This window comes from Nanorana parkeri, unplaced genomic scaffold (genome assembly GCF_000935625.1).
Source record: "Nanorana parkeri isolate BGI_ZX_2015 unplaced genomic scaffold, ASM93562v1 scaffold252, whole genome shotgun sequence".
Classification (NCBI taxonomy): Eukaryota; Metazoa; Chordata; class Amphibia; order Anura; family Dicroglossidae; genus Nanorana; species Nanorana parkeri.
Window position 1 is genome coordinate 1,078,001 of NW_017306520.1, and position 22,416 is coordinate 1,100,416.

At 39.9% G+C, this 22,416-nt stretch overlaps 1 protein-coding gene across 2 annotated transcripts in view; it reads left to right on the forward strand.

Moving 5' to 3' along the window:
• The window catches only part of SYNRG (synergin gamma), a 68,110-nt gene that overhangs the window by 36,744 nt on the left and 8,950 nt on the right, over positions 1–22,416 (forward strand). For both annotated transcript variants that reach the window (XM_018556790.1, XM_018556791.1), the window contains exons 13-15: positions 15,041–15,586; positions 18,256–18,413; positions 20,281–20,334. In XM_018556790.1, coding sequence (XP_018412292.1) covers positions 15,041–15,586; positions 18,256–18,413; positions 20,281–20,334 — 758 coding nt within the window. The remainder of the gene's footprint in view (positions 1–15,040; positions 15,587–18,255; positions 18,414–20,280; positions 20,335–22,416) is intronic.

Genomic DNA, 22,416 nt, shown 5'->3' on the forward strand with positions numbered 1-22,416 from the left:
ACTCATCGTTTGGTGTATCTAGGTCTAATCCTGGACACCGTTCATGCCAGGTTTTTTTCCCCCATTTGAAGAAACTTAAGATGCTCTGATCTTAGATTCAGGCTCTCCATTCCAGGAGTCGTCCTACTCCCTGCACTTACTTTAGAGTCTTGGGCCTGATGGTAGTGTCCTTCATGGCTGTCCTATTTGCTCTTTTTCACTGCAGACCACTACAGTGCAACATCCTGTCATTGTGCAACAATTCAGTAAGGTTCCTGCACACATTGTTTCATTTGGCACTGAGGACTAGGTTGATCTTGTCTCTGTGGCCCCATTCTGGAATCTGGGAAGATCTTTGCTCGTCTTTTGGAACATTCTCATGATGGATGCCAGCCTATCTGACTGAAAGGGGTCTTGGGCTCCTTTTTTGATGCAAGGGATTTGTTCATAAGAGTCTCAAACATCCTTGAGCTTTGAGCGATTTGGCTGTCTCTTTTGCATTGGACCATTCTGCTTGAGGGTCATCCAATCCAATAGGACAATGACTGCGCTGGCATTCTTCAACCATTAGGGAAAAACCAGAAGCCTCGCTGTGGCAAGAGGGATAGTTAGCATCCTGTCCTGGGCAGAACTTGACGTTCCAGGTTTGACCAAAAAGTGCATCCTAGGTGTAGACAATTGGCAGTCAGACTTCCTCACCTGGCAACGTCTGGACCAGGGAAAGTAGTCTGTACATCTGAAGGTGTTATATGACCTGTTCAAGCAGGTGGGAGATGCTGGATATGGACCTCACATTCTCCAGTTTTAACAACAAACTGGACAGGTTTTTTTCCAGGTACAGGGATCCTTTAGCGGAAGCATTGGATGCCCTGTTGTGTCTGCGGGACAAGCACACCTTAATCTATCCCCTTCCTGCTTCATGGGATCGAAATGTAGGGTATTCCACTGATCCTCAATGCTCTGGACCTTCCCAGGAGGATGTGGTAAGCCAATCGGGTAAGACTCCTGGTGTACCCTCTGTGGACTTTTTTTTCCCCCCTCAATTACTAATTTACCATCTTGCTTCAGTCACTGGCTTTAGCAGCATGGCTGTTAAACCCCAGGTTTCTGCCCTTTTCTATCTTGTTTCATCACTTATTAATACCTTTTTGTACACAGAGTTTCCTATGTAGCTCACCCTGTTTGTAGCTTCCCTGTTTGTTCCTCTGTGACTCCATGGGATCTGAATCTTCTCTGTGTACTTCAGAAACTCCCCATTGGAGACATTCCTTTACTTTACCCAACAAGGTGGTATTGCTTGTAGCAATCACCTCTGCTAGGCGACTGTGTTAGCTGGTGGCCTTATCCTGCAATTAATATTTTCTGGTTTTGCCTGGTGTTGAACCCCCAAGGTAGTTTCTGCCTTTCACCTCAACCAGGACATCCGTCTTCTGTCCCTCTATCTGGCTCCAGTTCACCAAAAGGAAATTTTCATCTATCATCTGGATGTGGTTTGGGCTGTGAGACTCAGCCACTGCTTGTTTTAGACAGACTGATTTCCTTGTTGCCATCCCAGATGGTGCCCATTAGGGTGTATCTGCGTCTCCATTAAAAATCTCTAGGTGGCTCAGATGGACCATCATTCAAGCGTATTGTCTCAAGGATCTGATTCCACTCTTTCCTGTCAAGGCACACTCTACTAGATCTTTCTTGCACTGATCATGATCATGGTCTCTGTAATGTACTACAAAACTGAGGCCTGTTGGTAGTAGGAAGTATCTTCTCGGGCTTCCCTACAGTTTTTTTTTTGTTATTGTCAATGTCGTCCTGAAGGTGGCAATGTAACCTGAAGGTGAAAAATGTCCTGTATCTCCAAGAAATTATTTTACGGTGAGTAAAAAAATCCAGTTTTAGTGTTTAGGAGTTTTGTTATTTTGCAAAGTGCCAAAATGTACTGTTCAAAAATTACCTTTCAGGGGTCCTGTAACCAACTGCACTTCTGAGTATGACAGCTTCAGCAGTATTCTAGATATAATGTTTACATTAACTTATATTTAAACCTTCTATATCTTTTTATCTATGTATGTGTGTTGATTTTAATTTTTTTGATGTTAGCCAATTTCACAGTGTTATACATTTTTTTTCCCCCTTAAGTTATGTTGTGGCATACAAAGCAGCACGTGGGTAAAACTAGTTGACATTAACTTGGCCACTTAGCATTGGTGCCCTCTGTTTTTGCTCTAGGTTACTTCAGTTATTTTTTAGACTTTGGGTTGCCTCCGTCCAGCTTGTAAACTGCTATGTAGAAAAGAATTTGTGTATTTTAGCCTTGTTCCCTCTGATTGTTGATAATTAATTTTACATCCGCTTTTTACTTTTCATTGTAGCAGTGTTTTGAACAATGGCAGAGATTATGCGCAGGATATAAAAATGTATTGGTTACAGGCATAATTAAAAAACGCATAAAGCTAAATGCAGAACAATGCCACCAGGCCAAATTAAAAAAATTTGGACCACCAGGAGATTTTTGATGGAATGTGCAAGTATATACAGAATATTAGCATATTATGGCAGACTTAGGCCTGGTCACACCTAGGTGTTTTTGAGCCCAACACAAGAAATCCCATGATTTTCAATGGCCCCTGTTCATGCCAGAGCTGCAAAATGCCGAATGCAGAAAAAAGCACATAAGCTTTTTTTTGGGCAGTTTCAAGCGTGGCAGAAGCATATTGCACATTTTCAAGAGCCTTTGTATGCACATTCATCCATTGACTGCAATGTTTCTTGAGCTGCCAGTCAAAACGCACATGTGCACACATAAAAATTTGCTTGAAAAAAATTAAATGCTTGAAAAAAAACAGCCATGCTGACCCTGTGCATACAAAACGCTCAAAAACGGTGCCGCCTATGTGTAAATGGGGCCTTACATAGCAATGTGATCACTCTAGTGGTGCAATATCAGCCTTTTCATCGCTGGCAATTCCATCTGTTCAGCTGCTTCCTCCAGGTCTTTGGCCTTTTGATTGGCCAGGCCTGGAAATAACGCCCATACATGCCCACAGGAGTTACTTTGCCCTGGCCTAGAAACCTGTTGAGACCGAACGCAGAGCATTCATAGCTCCGTGTACATTTATAGGAAAAAAAGTGCTGACTGGTAGGGAGAAACATGCATGACAGAAGATACTTCACTCAATAGAATGTGCAAGGATATCTTTACAATGTAAAGGATATTCCTTCTTAGTCAGTTTTCATGGGAACAAGTGTCCCCATTAAAGGATTACCCATCTATTCCTGTTTTGGTGGCAACTCAAAATTTTGAGTTTACCCTTGCTTTCATTCCCGGTGGCCCTTTTGATTAGGACAGTTGGAGAGAGTGAATCCGGTACAAAGACAGCAGTAAAAGCCTTACAGTGGTTCTAAGCCCTTATCATTTGATCCAAATCAAAAAATAAAAGTTTTTTTGCATTTTATTTATACATTAAAACAAATGGAGTTGCACAAGCACCCTGGGAACATTAGTTTTGTTTCAACATCTGTCACTTGTTGCTTTACACTAGGGTAGGCAAACTCTGGCCCTCCAGTTGTGGTAAAATTACAAATCCCATCATGCATCTGCCTTTGGGAGTCCAGCGTGAGGCTGTCACCCTTGTAATGTCTTGTGGGACTTTAGTTCCTCAACAGCTAGAGAGCTGAGGTTGCCTACCCCGGTCATAGACCATTGAGTCACTATTTATTGTACGAAAAGAAACCGTCTTTTTCATATTAAAGTGAAAAGAGATTTTGGAAAGGGATTTAAACTAATTACTGTGAAAACACACAAAATAACTGACTGCATTAATATGCACCCCCTGCAAGCCAGCATTGAGTCAGTACATTTGGTGGAAATTGCAGCTTGGAATCTGTGTGGATAGGTCTCCATCAGCTTTGCACTTCTACATGCTGCAGTTTCTCTAAAGTGTTTCAGCGCTGTCGGGATCGTGAGGTAATCTTTTTCAAATCCAGCCACACCTTCTTCTCTATTATATTGAGATCTGGATGCTGACTGCCTTTTTTAAACATTAATATTGTTTTTGAGCCATTCTTGTGTAGTTCTTTACTTTTATATTTTGGGTCATTGCCTTAGTCATAAGACAAATCATGCAAGTTTTTTTTTTCTCTCCCATGACGCTGCAACTGGTGGAGCAACAGTTGTATGCATTGATTGTCCAATCTCAACCATTGAGGTATGTAACTGCTTCACATGCTCATAGGTCTCTTGGTGGCCTCCCTTACCCGTCTCCTCCTAGATTGGTCATGCAACTTTGTTGGATGAATGATTCTTGGCATATAAACAGCTGTGCTATTCCCTTTTCTTTCCTGTTGATTGATCTAAATATGCTCCTGTGGATATTCAGTGACTTTAACATTTTCTTGCATCCATCCCTTGTATTAAGCGCCTTTTTTTTAAATTTATTAATTTTTTTACAGAGTATAAGTTTTTGTCTTTATGCTGTACATTATGTCATGAGGCCGGTCCTTCCATATACATGGTTATTTATACTATAATCATTTGAATCCTCTTCACTGTACACAGGTGATCTTTTGCTCTAGTAATTTAGGTGTGTCATATTATTGGGGGTAGATACTTGTACAATATTATAGGGGGTTTTTTTCACTGTAATTAGTTAAAATCATCTTACAGGTGTCTAAAAAGTAAATCCACTTTGATGAAGTGTTCTATGGTAATAAAACAAGGGGATAAATACATTTAAAGAGGCTGACAGTTCTGATGCTTGTCAGGCCTGAAACAACTGTGCTGTCAATGGGCAGTGCTGTGCATCCAGGATTAGACAGCCAGAGCTTGGAGCGTCTGTGCATCCAGGATTAGACAGCCAGAGCTTGGAGCGTGACACTAGATGCTCTACTGCTCTACCCTGTGAATCCCGGCTAAACCTAAATATGGAGGCAAATCTTTGAAGGACTTTCAGACAGCAGCTAAAACTTTAGGGATGTGAACAAAGTTACAAGACTAACGAAATGCTACAACCTTTAAGATGCTTGTTTTACATGGACTTTGTCTCAAGTGAGCCTGACCTCACCTGAAGTGATCATTTCCAAGGTAAAAGCAATGTTAACGTGCAGAAGTCTTCTGGTGCAACCGAGTACTCCCTGTTTACCTTCTTCCCTATGCCCCTGTGGAGCCTCCTTGATTCTAGTCCAGGGTTGTATATGGGGCATTGTCCTCTGTCCAAGTTGCAGTTAAGCTCAGCCCCCATTCATTAAAAGTAAAACATGCTAGAAACATAACTGGCTAGTGAAGATCTGGCATTTAACAATTAAATTATGGGGATGGGGCTCAGTGCCAAGACATATTCTGGATTTGGGCAGACACCAAGGTTGTTTGTACAACCCTGTCTTAGCAGCCATAGCTTCTTGTATAGCCTTGCCCTAGGAGCCATAACTTGACGTACAGCATATCTCTAGAAGCCAGGAGGCTCCACAAGGATCAATTTAAAGACTAATGCAGGTGCCTCCAGCCTGCACTTCAGCGCTGTTACCTTTTGGAAACCATTTAGCCTGCCCTGGTTCACTTTCCATTGCAGCATAGTCCTCTATTGCCAGCATTCTTTTCAGTGAACCACATAGTTCAGTATAGCATGTACAACTCTTTAGCATTGTTAGCTCCAACTACCTTGTTAGGTTTTGTGCTGGGCTATACAGCTTCAGAAGTGTTTTGATCAGATTGGATTTCTAGATTTTGTTTTTTTATATGCCATCGCATAACCCACATGTTGGCTTTCTAACAAGCAGCCAAACTTGCTAACTTTTATATTATTGATGTATGGGAATTATGCTAGTTAGGCAGATGTTTATTTAACTTGATGAATTGGCAATCCTGGAGCTGGAAATCAGATAATCTAGTCTGGCAGTTAAGAAAAAGCCATTCTGGATGGCATTAAAGGTAACCTATAATGAGAAAGATGGGGGCTCCCATTTCGGACTTATTGACAATTCTAATAGCATGTGTGCCTTACTTTAACTACTTTGAGTTGCTGACCCAGAGCAAGTAATCCAGTCAGCAGTTCTGGCGTGTCGCTTAAGCGCTTGCTTGTTCTGGGCCAGTGATGCAAAGTATTGAAGCCACAGTATCAACTTGATATTAGATAGATACTTGAACAGCATTTTTACAAGGAGGTCAGCAGTGACAGCTCACATATCTCTTTCATGACTGATTTTTCACCAAAATTGGAACTTAAACTTAATTTGGAAATTAACTGCCATAGGCTTTAAATCAAATTAAATGATTTGATTTAAAGCCTATGCCAAGCAACAGCACTAGTCAAGGCAGTGGACTTTGGACTTTCAGTTCACATTTATTTTTTTAATGTTGGCAGATATGAAATCTAGGGGACCGCCACACATCAAACCTATCCCTAAAAATGGAAGCTGACGAGATTACTATAGCTTTGCATTTCCAGAACATGCAGTATTCTGGTATTTTAGGTTGCACAGGAGTAAAATGACAAACTTTCATCATGATATTTTTCTTTTACATTGCGGTGTCTAAAAAGTTCTGTTGCCACACTCACATGATGCTCATCATATCCCAGTGAGTATGTATTTTTGAAGTATAACTAATTCAGTATTCTAGACATATCTGTATATAAAACAATATATCTTAATATCTTCTCTGAATTCTGTTAAATGTATAACAGATATGTTACTCACTTTCTGGGTATTTTCCAGGGTTCTTGTGAATGTTTCCCTCCCTGGCTCTGTTATAAACAGTAATCCTGTCTGTCTTTTCACTTTGTATTTTGTAAGATCCAGTTTTCCACCTTGAGCTCTTGTTCGTTTATAATCTGCATATCATTCGTCTGTGTGCAACTCATCCTATTGAACATTTAAGGTTATAGTTCTTTTTTATTTGGGTTTTGTTGGTCTTTTCCCTCCTCACTTCTACACCATGGTATACTGTACGAGAGGAGTTTTGCTTTAAGATCCCATCTTGTAAAATATTACATCAAATTGGACTTTTGTGTAGTGTTCTACCCCACAATGCCAAACAAGTAATTGCCTATTCTGCGGCATTATTGCCTTCCTTCCCAGTGTTACATGCACCAGACACTGCCTGTTTTTACTGTGGAATGTTTGACAGGAGTCGTGCATACTCTGTGCAGTTAAGTGCGAACAATAGCCAGCATCATGTGCAAAGGGGATGTTGCTACATTTTTCTACCCTGACTGTGGTTCCACCTAAAACAACACCTAGCGTTAGCTTAACACTTAGTGGTCAGAAAAATAGAAACTTTGGCCCAACTGTGCCAATAAACCAAAACGCAAGGCTGTGATGTCAGCTGTGGGTCCCTTGATAGTTAAACATGAAATATTTTGAGTGGCTTGGCCAGTCCACTATACAACACTTAACATCATGGTTCAATGATAGGGTACCCCATTTAATATTAAAGGGCACACTTAGCCGCATGGTTTGTTATAGCAGATTGCCTACACAGGTTACCCCTCCTATCCATGGAAAGCCCCCTACACAGGTTACCCCTTCTATCCATGGAAAGCCCCTAGAAAACCTGGACTGTAGTCGCCTGGAAAAATGGCTTGTTCACTGTCCCAATTTAAGTATTAGCAAGGTAAACTCAGGACTTGGTGTACCGCCTCAGGATGAACCTAAATTCAGCATCTTTAGAACCTTGGGCATTTGTGCGATGCTCTTCTATCTGTGGTTGGCTTTAGCTGTGGGCACTTTAGAACCATGCACTCATGGCTTTTGTGGTTGTATTGAACAATGGAAAAATAGAATTACTTTAATATACTGTTATTTTTCTGACCACTACGTGTATCTGCTTTACCTGCTGCAAATTGTTTTTATGGTTAGCTGAGATCTTTTCTAAAACAGTTGACAAAAGAACTGAGGTCCAGGGTATCCCATGTTTCACTGATTATGCATTCCACTATGCACTGTTGTGTTTCTGAATTTCAAATGCTTGGTTTTATTTTCTTGGTGTGTTTGTACCAATGGTTATGAAACATGCATTTGCATTTTTGTTTTTCTTTCAAATGCAAAATATATTTTTGCAGATATTTAGTATGCTGCAGTCTGTATTTTATAATTACCATTCCATTGTTTCGAGCCTCATGGTGCCCCACCTGCTTTCCATCTAACGCTATTAAACCTTTTGCCAATCCAAATTTTTTTTCATTCATCCCTTTTCGTTTTGTATTCTGCCATTTCTGTTTCGGCATGTTTTCAACTTTTTGTTACCAGTGTTGTTGTATTTTTGTTTCTGCTTTCTGTCAGTCATGTTGTTTTGGGTGCCTTTTTGGCTTTTCATACTGTTTGTGTGCTGTTCTTCTGGAACCAGCTTAGTTTTCTTGTGTTTTGAATTTTGAAATTACATTTTCTTTGCATTGTATTATTATTGTTTCCTTGGGCTATTTATAAAAGCCAGTAGTGGTGAAAAATCCATTAATATGCACTGTATTTATGTATTTATTTAAAGGAGATTTTGTAATATCTTGAGTTATTTCAATGATATGTATTTATTTTTTTCTGTTCTTTGGACCATACAGTATATTTTGCTTTGTTCCTGTTTTCTCAGAGAAAAGGATCAGTTTATGTACTTGTTTTATAACCCCACTTAAGAGATAGTTCCTGCCTTGCCAGAGTTCATCTGTTTCATGATATTCTGAGGATTATGATGTATGTTGAATTATGACAGAGCATGGAAAAACTTGTTCCAAAATAGCATTATCCTTTTGAAGGAGCCTTTGTTTCCCAGATAGGTCACTATTGTTGAACCATGAATGCTGTTAAATGTGTGTTTCCATTTTCCTTTATTTCCTAAATAAATTACAATAGTTATGAAGCTACTTGGCGTGTGCTGCTGGTTTTTTCCTATTCACGCTGTTCCTCGAAATCACCTACAGTCATGTTTTTTTGTTTTGTTTTTCATTCCGATACCCTAAATCCACCTACAGTCAGTAACAATCTGATTATGAATAATGTGTCAAAAAGGGGTAGTTCTGCACTTTGACGCTACAAACATATTTTGTAGTGCAGCACTATTTCTGAATACTGATTTTGTTATGAAGGCTTCTTGCACTTCAGATGGGAGGTGTAGTTGCTAGCGGGGGAGGGGCTGACAACATCTGCCTTTCTTCTCTCTTTCATGAGAGCCTGGCACTGTGCAAAGGGGAGTGGCTGAACCTTTTTTTCCACTTTTTAATTTTTAATGTTTACAGCTTTCTTAAGATCTTTTTTTAAACATTTAATCCTATAAATAAATATTTAATACCAAATGCTTCAATACACAGTAATGCAAAACTTTGTGGTCTTTCTAATAAGTCAGTACAGTAATGGCAGCTCACTTTTGGACTGTCTTTCTCTAATTGATTTTCCATACAGGGCCATATAAAATAGAAATAATGGAAGGGGGCGGGTGCCCTTTCAGTCATTCAGGTGAATGTGTGTTTTGAACAGGCTGGGGCTGCAAAGACAGTTTTCAGTAAATACTAAAATCTCTAGCAATGAATCTCTTAAGAGTAGCAACTGTTTTTGCTAGACACATGAAATAAATGGCTCCCTGCAGTGTAATCTGGACAAGTAGCATAATGAATGATCACAAATACCCCTATTGTGTGGGATTTGATACTACATGCCATTTGTTTTTGTGTTTGCACATGGTAAGCTTTAAAACTGAACTCCAGGCAATCTATAACATTGTCAGGTAGGAAGGGAATGGGCAGAGCATCACAGGCCATGATATCCTGTTTTAGCATGGCTCCTTTTCCTTGCAGGTTCATATGGAGCCACCCTTATGTGTGCTCGGAAACTTATGTGTGTCTCCATAAACACACGGACAAGAAAGCCAGCAACTCCCCACCCCCTGTTCCTTTCTCCTCTTTCCTCCCTTCTCCAAGCTATTAGATGGACAGATGCTGGCTTCTGCTTTATCCCTTGTGATCTTGTACTAGACTGGAAGTTCAGAGAAACTAAGTTGAGAGAGTTGCAGTCAGCTATTAGGAAACCTAATGACTGTGTAAGTGTTTGGCCAAAAAATGTAAAGCAACCCTTTGCTGGGTAATGTACATTTGTTTGATCTGGATTTATTATTGAAAAAGTTTGAGAGTTTAACACTACTTTTAAATGTATTCTTCCCATTCTAATAATTGGTCCAACAACTAGAGTTTATGACCTTGTTTGCGTGCTTTTATTTGTTGAGCTGTAGCCAACCGTTGTGTTTTTTGGCTATTTATGTTAAGGAACAGGTGCAAACAGGCCACAGAGTCTGTATGTTGATTGCAGAGTCAGCGGTTGAGAAGTTGATTTTTGTAAAATTCCTTCAGTAATATAACAAGATATTTGCATAATGATATGTTACAACCTAGAACAGGGGCATCCTGGCTTGTATGGCTTTTGTTAACATTGCTGGAATTTAGTATACATATGTACCTTTTTGGTTTATTGGTTTCAAGTGAATAACAACAAAATGCAGTTAAAGGTTAGAATCTAAAGTCTTCCTGTATGATATACGGATAAAAAAAACAACATATACCACAGTTTTTATTTTTACTGAACAATAGGTTGTAAACAATTTAAGATCATCAATGAAAACTGTGTCTATCCGGATGATGTCATTATTCCCGGGATAATTACATCTTGAAAAGGGGAACCATTGGAATTAATAGTAGACTATGACCTGCTCAGAATAGAGTTCAAAAACCTTAGCAGGAAGAGTTGTGGAAGCTAATGAAGCCTGAACAAGATTACAATTTACTATTTTAAAGATTTCGAACTTCCACCAGCCCATTGTCAGGTAAAAACCAGAAACATTTACCTCTTGCTAGTAGTGGACATCCTACAAAGACCAGTGTGAAGGCAAACAGTCAAGTAACATTAGTATGGCAGGTTACCATTTGCAGACATGTCTTGGACTTTATATCGTCTGTTGGAATCTTCCATAAAAAAAGAGCAACAGTGATGTTAATGTGAGGTTACCACAGAAGAACCACTGCTCTAAGGCTGGGTTCACACCTGAGCGTATTTTCTTCTGCTCGTTTTTTAACCCCAATCCACACTCGGGAATACCAATGGAAACGCGAGGAAAAACGCCCCAAAGAAGCTCCTGTACTTCTTTGGGCGTAGGGCGTTTTTCAGCGCGTTCTTACGCACTGTAAAACTCCCAGGTGGGAACCATGCCCATAGGCAATTATTGGTTTTCACATGTTGAGCGTTTTACAGCGCGTAGGAACGCACTGTAAAACGCCCAGGTGTGAGCCAGGCCTAAGAAATAAAAAGGTTACACGTTTCCTAATGATTACTAAATATTCTAGAGCACTACTGAAAGAATGATTGTGGACAAGGTTAACATTTTGGTAAATGTACATGTCATGCTGTTTGAAGATAAATAAACACTACATACCAAAGGCAAAGCCTCATCCCATGGTGGATAAAGTATAATTATGTAGAGTTGTTATGCTACCTCGAGGCCTAGAGAGGTTGGAACAATTGAGGGAAAAATCTGTTCAAAACTGCCTGGAAATTCTGCAGAACAAAATCAGAATGTCTAAGACCCAAACAAAGTTGATCACCGCAGCATAGAAAGGATCAAAAACATAGGTGCACATAAACAGTTTGTCTCAAACAGAAGAAAAATGTAATTTCCACTAAAAGGACACAGATTGATTACTATTAAAAAAAAAAAAAATCATCTGAAACAATTTTGTGCAATAAAAATGGGCACAAATAAATACCCTCTATAGCCACATTGCATTGTAAAATATTGTGTGTTCATTATAGAACTGTAGCTTGTTCAAGTGTTAGCATCTCTTACCCTAATGTGGATGGCATAATTTAACATTATGACAGACTTACCTGCCACTCTGCCCCCTTGCCAACTTTTCCACCACTTTTTTTTTTTTGTTAGCCATTGAGTGGCCACTGGTAATGTAACTCCTGCACATGTGCACTGGAGTTACATTGCCCTGAAACCCAACTCTATTCTCAAAATCCTACAGGAACCAAGAGTGTGCCCTGCATTGTGCATGTGCCGCAAGCAGTGTATGTATAAGACCTAAAATTGGTAGAAAGGGAAGGAGTCTCTAATGCCAAAAAGTTCTAAGGTTCTAAAGTTTAAGGGCTTGATTTCTCTTAAAGGAGAACTATGGGGTCAGTGTTTTTCCCCATAGTTCTCCTTAGGGTAACGGGAGGACACAAACTAGCGTCCTCCCGTTACCCTGAGCTCAGTATACTGCGAGCTACAGCTCGCGGTATACTGAGACTCCGCAGCCGGAGCGGATCCTGACGTAGATGACGGGATCCGCCCAGCTGCGTGAGTGACAGAGAGGCAGAGCCAGCTGTACCCTCCCCCGTCTGTTCCGCCAGTCAGCGCTGGCAGATCGGAGAGGGGAATCCAGCCCTCCCCCTGTCACGGCAGAGAGCCGTGACAGGATCGAGAGGTGAGCGAACCTGGTATGTGTTCGCTCACCTCCCGATCTACTGAGCCGACCTGTGACAGTCTCATTGTCACAGGTTGGCTAGAACTATGAGGTGAGTGGAAATCACTCATCTCATAGTTCTCCTTTAAAATAAAACTGAATTTATTATTTCCATAAATTAAATGATTTTTCATCGGATCAAAGAAAGATTTGAAGTACTGTCAGTTTATTTAATGCAAAAAAATCACCATAAACCACTAATAAGTTAGCAAATGGGAACCTGTTATTTACATTGGGGTATAAGTTATTGAATAGCAATTGCTTGCATTTTTTTAATGCAGTTAGTTTTTATGATCCTCCACCCCTAATTTATTTAGTTGTGTCCTCATTGAATTAGTGAAAACAAAATGTTCAATTTGCTGCCATCCTTGGATTGAATCCAAAGCTTGCCATTTTTTAAGAGTGGAGGAAGGGCTAGAACTTTGAGCAGGTTTGTACTGCTGTGACTCCACTACAGAGTTTGCTTCATTTTTGTCTTCTCCCTGACACTAGGCCAAGAGATTAGGGTAATGGGGTTCACTGAGACAGAATGGATCAAACAACGATAAAATCCTCATAGAGATGCTAATCTTTCCTTACTGTACCAAAAGTGTTTATTACGGTTTGTGTATCTCTATTGAAAGATGTTACTATCACTATCTTCCTGGATACTAGATACTACTCACTAGATAGTAAGAGAGCAGAAATCTCTCCAGCAGCTGACTTCCCATTTTGTGGATACTGGTTGACCCTCATGCTGACCCGCTGGCTTCAAGTATGTGACGATCCGCATACTTGTTCTAGGTTAGTGACTCGGAAAGCATTGAAGCCAGAGAGTTGGTATAACAGTAAGGCAATACGAATTTACAGAAGGAGATCAGGAAATGTATCCCCATATGTCTCTCTAGAGAAGTACTTTAAGGTCAGATCACATTTTAAGAGTCTTTATTGCAGAAACCCACTAAATTCCTAATGATTTATTTAAACAATATACCTAGTTAAACATCAAATTTATGAACACACTTTTTGGTCAATTGAAAACTGTAGTGAAAATTATTTCAGCTTCTCAAACCTTATTTGTACCTCCATAAGCTGTGTTAAAGCACGTTACTTTTTTATATGTTAAACAAACACAGGACAGATATGACAACCCTAAAAAAAAGAAGCACACATTCTTTTTTTGGGAACTGCATGCTTTCCCCAACACATACACTACTTTTTGGCCAAATTAAATTTGAGGGAAATGTGGCTGCAAGTTACTGTACAACTGTAAAAAAAAAAAAAAAAAAACCCCTAGTCACTGTGAATAAAAAAAAACGAATAACTTCTGTTCTGTTTTAACCCAGTTGGAAGCGTTTGGCAAGAGCCCAGAGTCTCTTAAGACTCGCTCATAGGCACACTCTCGTGATCGACTACAATCTCAATTCAAATGAATAAACTGAATGTGAGATTGTAGTCCATCGCGAGAGTGAGCTTGGAGAGGTGGCTTCTTTATAACACATACAAGGACCATGGGGGGATAAAATTAGCCAAGGAAGGACAGTTTCACAGTTTAAAGTGACAGTTTAGTGTCACTTTAAAGTCTCTAGCCTAGCAGACAACACAAGAAACCTGTTACCAGCCAGAGAAACTGTGTTCCTCTGATTTTTATCCTGTGCCGATTATTGTGTTCATCTGATTTTAATTTCACTTTTTTCTGGGACATGACTTTTCCTGACTTTTAGACACCACCAAATGCTGTCCATCTGTCCAATGAGAGTGCCTGTGCTAGCCATTAAAAGAGAATTATGAGGTGAGTGAAAATCACTCATCCTCATAGTTCAAGCTGACGTGTGACAATGAAACTGTCACACGTCGGCTCAATAGATCGGGAAGCGAGCGAACACATACCGTCGCTCACTCACTTCTCGACCATCTCCCTGCAAAGAGCTGTGACTGTCAGGATGTGACTGTCAATCCTGCAGGGATTCCCCCCCTTCCCCACTCCGATCTTCCAGCGCTGACTGGAGGAATGTACGGGGGAGGGGGTGGGTACAGCTGGCTCTGCCTCTAGATAGGCAGAGCCCGCTGTCACTCTCACAGCTGGGTGGATCTCGACAGTAATGTCGGGATCACGTCCCAGCTGCAGCGGTCTCGGTATACCGCGAGCTGGAACCCTTAGGAGAACTATGTGCAAAAACACTTACCCCATAGTTCTCTTTTGAGTCTGCCTCATTGTGCAATGGACTGGCAATTGGCAGGATGCAGCTATAAAATCAGATAGTCAGGACCCAGAAACTATAAGAAATTAAATTAGAAGGGGGCACTATATTGATTTGCTATATGAAATACAAGGAGCTGCATGCGATGCCTCGTCTTCTGGAGGAGATGGAATGAGCCAATTAGAGGACACTGTATGAGGATTTAGTGTTACTTGGTACAACTGTCAATTATAGGAAAGAATTAATGGCTGCAGCATAGAAATTAAAATTTTAATAACATGCCTTGTTTAGAATTTGACAATTGTGTGGGAGATTCGTGTTCCTGTGATTGTTCTGTTTTTGCATGGTGGTGGTTTTTACAGTGTTTCCAGAATCCTACATATGGGTTATTCTTTGTCATTTTGCATGTAGATGATTTTAAAGGCACGAATGACCATTCCTCCCTACTGAGCAGTTTGACAATATCTGACTGGTCAGAGAAGGACACCGCACAAGTGGACAAAAAACAGACAGACTTTTTTTTTAGCACTGAGTACTCTGCTGGCTCTTCAACATCCGTGTTCTCCAAGAAAGAAACATCATTTGGAAGTACTGAAAATCTTACCATGACAACTATATCAAAAATAACTACATTCTCCAATGACATCCATGCACCAGACGACAACTTGGCATTTAGTGCAAGCCCTAAAGCACATGTTGAAAAAGCAAGTGACATGTTCTCCAGTGGCCTTGAGGATATTTCTTCTATTTCTTTGGGGCACAGTGAAGAAAATCATGAGTTGTCTTCCTCTAGTGTTGCTTTAGAGGTGAAGAATATAGATGATTTTGGTGAATTTCAAAGGGAGAAGCCCAAAATCAGTAAATTTGACTTTCTGTTGGCCAATGCTCAAGGAAAAATGAAATCAAGTGAAGAAATGATTAAGACAGAGCTTGAAACATTGGATCTCTGTGCTCAAGGTAAGCCTGTCCCTCTTTTTAAAATCTTAGAACATCCTGCTGGTAGAAGTCTCAAATCCCACATGCCACAGAGTGATTGGATTGGGAATTGTCCATGTGCAAACTCTTCCCTGTTTTTACATCTCTCCAAAGGGAACAACACATACATATAGACATCCATATTTTTGCTGGTCTGGGTGGCACTACTACACCTTGTAGGGTATTGCCACACCAGGGTTACAGCTATAAAGATCCATCAGGGTATCCCACCTTGCTTCACTGCAGTCCTCTTTAGCTTAGTCCCAATTCTTTATTATGCACAAATATACACATGCAATAGAGGCAATGCTAGATAGCTGTTGAGTATTGAACATTGAAGCAAATGGAGGATTATTATTATAATACAGGACTTGTATAGCGCCAACCGTTTGCGCAGCGCTTTACAATATAAGGAAGACATTACAGTCCCAAGACAAGATGGTAAGGAGGGTCTATCTTCATACACCATCCACCACCTGGGCACATGAATCCCAATTCATATGGTATTCCAGTAAGGACCACTATATGACCAATCAATTGACATAAAAAGCTAACCCATGCCCAGACCAGGTAGATGTAGAAGCCAGTCCTATTCGTTCAATGCCAGAAATCAAATCAAACAGGATTCACCCTATAGTAGAAATCTAAAATTCTGTTTGTTGTACATGCAGCTAATTATGAAAGCTTTGCATAGACCAACATTTTTCTGTGTTTTCATGTTTCACATCAGAAAAAGCAGGATGTCAACTTTCTCACTGGTTATAGTGAATACGTCTAAAGTTAATGTTTCAGAAACTTTTGCTGGTCTTTTATAGAGTCAATCTACGCAAAACTACTGTTTTGAGTGTGGTGGAGCGCATCAGCTTCTGGCTTCCTTTCGTTCTTGAGGAGATCAATGATGACATCACCTTGCAATCATTCCTGGCTTCAAATATAACTATGTATTCATTAAAGCAGAACTCTAGCCAAAAAAAACAAGATACAAATGAATAGCCTATTAAGGGCTAGTTTACAGTAGTGGCCTCATTCTACTGCAGCTGCTGGTATGTGCAGTGAAGTAAACCGTGGTGATTCATTGTAAATAATGCATTTTGCTGTTTACTTTTTCTTTACAACTTTATTGAAATGACACATAATGGCATTTTGTTCATGTTTATTCACTGCAGTGCATTGCTATTGTGGGTTTAGTGCATCACAAAATGCCGCGAGGAAAAACAAACAAACTGCTGCATGACCAATTTTTTTCAGTGCACGCCACTGCAGCACAGTGGTGTCAACTGAACTAATAGGACATTATTATTATTATACAGGATTTATATAGCTCCAACAGTTTGCACAGCGTTTTAAAATATAAGGAAGACAATACAATCACAATACAATTCAAGACAAGATGGTAAGTTGGGCCCTGCCCGTGAGGGCTTACAATCTAAAAGGACATAGAGCAATTTGCCTGGTCAGTGAATAGGGAATGTATTGGGCACATATACGGAGTTATTCACAAAAGGCTGAAGAGTTTGGAGAAGACAGGAGAAGTGAACAATCTAACACAGCTGATGTTGTCCTAGATCAGGGGTGCCCATTAGATAGATCGTGATCTACCAATAGCTCTCAAAGCTGATGCTGGTAGATCACGAAGGGTGTGAATGGTGGCCCCTTTGTTCCATTTTAGTATATTTATTTAGCTGTGCACACATGATTACCTATTAGCCTGAGTCTGCTGAGCCGAGCTCCCTGACACCTTTCTGGTGGATACTGGTGGTTGAAGTGCTATGTATTACATTAAAGAATATTAGTTTACACAGCCTGTTGCACTGCACTGTTTGCAAAATATAGGAGAGCAAGAGAGAGGAGAGACAGCCAGGAGGATGAGCAAGGAGAGACAGCCAGGAGGATGAGCAAGGAGAGACAGCCAGGAGAAAGAGCAAGGAGAGACAGCCAGGAGAAAGAGCAAGGAGAGAAAGGAGAGGAGAGACAGCCAGGAGGATGAGCAAGGAGAGACAGGAGAGGAGAGACAGCCAGGAGGATGAGCAAGGAGAGACGGACAGGAGAGAGAGAGCAAGGGAGGTTTTTTTTCGTTGGTAGATCTCATGTAGCTCGTAATTTGAAAAGTAGATCTTAACACAAACTGTGGGCACCCCTGTCCTAGATTGTTCACTTCTCCTGCCTTCTCCAAACTCTTCACCCTTTTGTGAATAACCCTGACTGTGTAAACAGGCCCTTAATAATTAGGAAAAAAAAAAACATTGTTTTTGCTTGCACAATTGGATAATGGAAGTGAGCAGAGTTTCACCTCATTCACTAAGCTAAAAAGAAAATGTCCTTGCAAAGTTTAAATTCCCTTGCAAAGTGAACAGCCTGTTTGTCTTTTAGAAAATTAATTGGATCAGTATTACAGCTAGGCTATTGACATAGTAATGGCAAATCTGTATTTTTCTCCAACATCTACAAAACAAGGGAAACATATATTTTAAAGGGTATGAAACTTGTATTTTGTATTGAATTATGGGACTGCTTTCAGAATGACAATTTGCCTTTTAAATAAAGGTTTCTGCAATAGTTGTGTGTGCCCAGTTTTGAGAAGGCCTTGCTTCTTAAAGTACATAGTAAGATTCCTTTGATTCTGGAGCAATCTGAATTGTGTGCTTCCACAGGATCTCATAAGAGAAGCCTTAGCCTTGGGGATAAAGAAATCACTCGAACTCCTCCCGCTGCAGAGCCAGCATTCAGAGACAGGTCTCACACTGTTACTGAGAAGCCTGCCTTACCTGTGATTAGAGACAAGTACAAGGATCTCACAGGAGAAGTAGAGGTAAGGTTGTATGTTGACTTGTACAGTAAAATTGTATGCATCTTTTGGGACTGATACAGCTCTAGACCAGTATGTATCTGGCACAAAAGGACATTTCTGTTTTTGTTAAATGCTTCTAGGGTTTGGTCATTGTCGTTTGCCCCTTGATTAAAAACCCATTTGGTCGTTCTATAGTTCACCTACTTTATGAATTGATGAAAACCATGTTACATTTTAGGGTACATTTTTTAATGTATTACATTGCAAATAATGTAGGATTACAGCTGATTAGGTAAACAAAAACTATGGCATGCTTAAACCTGCCAATGCAAGTATAATAGTACTGCATGGTTTTCCAAGTAAAGTAAAAGTTTAATGAATACTAGTTTTTTCTCAAGGTATTCCTGCTCCCTTCTTACCTCACTGTGTCAATTTACAAATGTTTTCTGAACACTATTCCCATGTGTTTACAAAATTACATTTTATTGAATAAGCAGGAACCCTTGCAGCCAATATATACAGAACCTTCAGGTCCCTTCTACACAGCCAAATGGGTGCATCTTAAAGTAACACTAAATTCAGAAGATAAATCTTAAAAATGCATTCAAGTACCTTAACTAATAACAAAAATGTATCTTATTTGTGTATCACTCAGCTGTAGATCCTCAAATCATCTCTGAATTGGTGCTGACCCTGTCCTTTCTTGTGTTGTAAGGTAGCCACTACTCCAAGTTTACTCCTATAATAGACTATATTCTCATTACTAATTTGTATTGATATAGTTAGGGATGCACCGATACTGATACTAGTATCCGTGACGATGCCGAGTATGCCTGTGCTTCCGGTATCAGGAAGCCAGGCAGCGTGTAATGACCGGATTGTCCGGGCAGCTGGTTCCATGTTCCCTCGCCAGTTGGTAACGAGGGAGCATGGAGCCAGCTCCCTGGCCAATCAGGAAGCCGGACAGCGTATAATGACACTCCGCCTAGCTTCCTGATTTGGCCAGCTTCGACCAATCAAGAAGCTGGGCAACGAGTCATTACACAGCGCCCGGCTTCCTGATTGGCCAGAAAGCCGGCTCCATGCTTCCTCCTCACTTAGTGACAAGGGCGCATGGAGACGGCTTCCATGCTAATCGGGAACCCGGGTGGCGAGTCTTTACATGCCGCCGGGCTTCTCGCCTAATCAGGAAACCAGGTGGCGAGTCATTACACGCCGCCTGGCTTCTTTAATGGGACTTCCGGTATTGTATCGGCGAGTACCGCAAATAAAATATCGGTACTCGATACCGAAAAAACGGTATCATGCATCCCTAGTTATAGTCTATTACAGGAGTGGACTTGGAGCAGTGGCTACAATATATTGATATTTTTTTCTGTGCTCTCAATAGTTCTCTCACAGTGTTAAACACCCCAATCCTTTTAATAGTGTAGTAAAGTCCCCAGTTGCTGCATTCTCTACAGCAAGTAACACTAACACCTATTATATCTGTAAGTTCTCAAAACGTAAGTGACCAAGTGATTCTGCTCCATGGTACTTGCAAAAAATCATGATGTGAACCCACATTTATCACCACTATTAGTTTATGTCCATCTAATCATTATTGTGGTTTCCCAGTTAGTCTGGTCTCCCTTGTGATTTCACAAGGGACACCATATCGATTGGCAAAAACAATAACTGGGATGTTATAGGTTAAGAAATTTAGGAGCACTTCATACTGTATATATAAAAAATGATGTTGGCTTATATCTCTCTAGAAGGTGGCTTTTAATACAATAATACATTTTAGGTAGAATGTCCTTTTACTTTATATTTTGCATTTGTGTTCAATTTGAATTTGTTCTATAGCTCTAAAGCCTACATAATAATTGCATTACTTTGTTATTAGGAGAGTGAAAGGTATGCATACGAATGGCAGCGTTGTCTAGAAAGTGCTTTGCAGGTAAGGATATGGTTCATGATGTCTGTTATCAAATGGGGCAAATATTAAAGTGCATAGCAAAAAAAAAATATTGTTTGATGCAAACAGACATACATATTTTTTTCACATATATAATTTTGCTTCACCATTTCCAATATTTTAGATGTGTTAAAAAAAATTTGGATGATGCATTTGTTTCTATTGTATTTGTTTTTTCATAGCGATTTAGAGCTTGTTTTCAGATTTAATTTGTTTTATGCCACGACCGATGACGGGATTTTTCTGCCACGATCGTTCTGTACAATGAGCACTGGTCCGTGAAGAGACCAGCACTCATTGAGTTACTGCTGTTCATGGGACCCTCGGGGTCTGAGGCAGACCCCCAACAGCAGATGAGGTGGTCACAGTCCTGTGATCACAGCGAGAGCTGATTGCTGTGATCGCAGAGCCGTGACAGTCACTGAGCCGACAGCAGCTCACTGTGTTTTGTAAACTGCTAGCCGACTGTGTTACAAAAGTGATACAAAGTATCACTGAGGCGAGTACTGTATTCTACACAGGGATACCAAGTATCAAAGCTCCTGTAAATAAAAAATAACCCCTTAGTGCCCCCTAGTTTAAAAAAAAAAGTTTTAAAGAAGTAAAAAAAATAATAATATAGTGCCAAGGAGGCGATTAAAGATAGGAGACAAATATACTACATTCTAAAATTGTTTCACTGCTTGTATTTTGTGACCTATAACTCCCAAAATAAACTGAAATCCCAGACATATGATATACCCTATAAATCAGGACAAATAACATTTATTATGAATTACTTTCTATTCGCTATACTAATTATGTGCACATATTGCCAAAACTGTGGAAAAAAAATTTTCTGCATTATTTTTTATAAATAAAATAAGAGTTTATATATGCATTTGTCAAATCAAATTAAAGCCCATTTTTGGGTGCAGTGCAGGTGCAATGCATTAGGAAGATGGAAATTACGGTTAAACAAAGACATGGCACAAATGGCAAAATTGCTCTGGTCCCTAGAAACAAAAACATTTTCTGAAGCTGTGTTACTAAGCGGTTAAAGTGAGGTGTTGTTGAAATAAAAACTATGAACGTTGTGCCCCCTATAAAGAAGAAATATAATGTCTTTTCTGCTACCCACTCTGCAAGTCACTGCTTTATTGCTGAGAAAATGTCCCTTGAAGACTCTTCAGAAAACAACACTTCTGGTAGTTCCATTCTCCTGGTCCTCTACCACGTTCTGTGGTTCCACTCACCAACCCTGATGTCAATACTGTAACTTGTAGCGAAGTAAGGGGTCAGTGACGGGAACCACAGTGCATGACAGCATGTGTGCCAAGGCTCCTAGACGTTCTGAGATGTTAAAAGAATAATTAAGCATTTTCTAAACATAGTATACTGTAAAAATGTAACTTTTTATTTAAAACTTATACCAGCTTTTCTTCAGGTGTTCTAGAGACAAATGCTGCAATCGTTTTGTATTTGACGATATAACTGTTTTCCCATATTCTGTGTCAAATATAATTTTTTATATTTTAACTAAGCAGAAGTTTATACATCCTGCTTTTAGATTTATCTCAGCCTCAGAGCTTGTCACTCAAGGGAACAATCCACTCACATGTCTGATTCCTTAACAGATGGTTGCTCAGAACACCATGTCTGTTAAGTACGTTCACAGTGTCACACTCTTTTTGTCAAATATATCTGTGTCAGAGGTAGCTAATCAACATAGAAAGGAAGAAATACATAAGCACATTGCTTTGACTATCCATCTCCAGACATACTGTAAAAGGATGTCCTCCATAAAGGAAATATACAAAGTTATGCTCAAGTTGCCCATCCCTTTTCCTCTCTGTGGGAAACGACACTTCCTCAAACTGAGGTACAAACAGTCTTTTTCCCTACTCTAGTTCCCAGCCCTAGGGTAATGTAAGTACATAAAATGAAAGATGTTCACACTAATGACTCATCCACAGTTTTTATACATGTCATTTTACGTGGTAAAGCTATGGAAGAAACATTATGAAAATAAAAATAGTTTATAGAGTGTTGTATATAAAAAGGAGGGAAAAAACCTATTGTGTA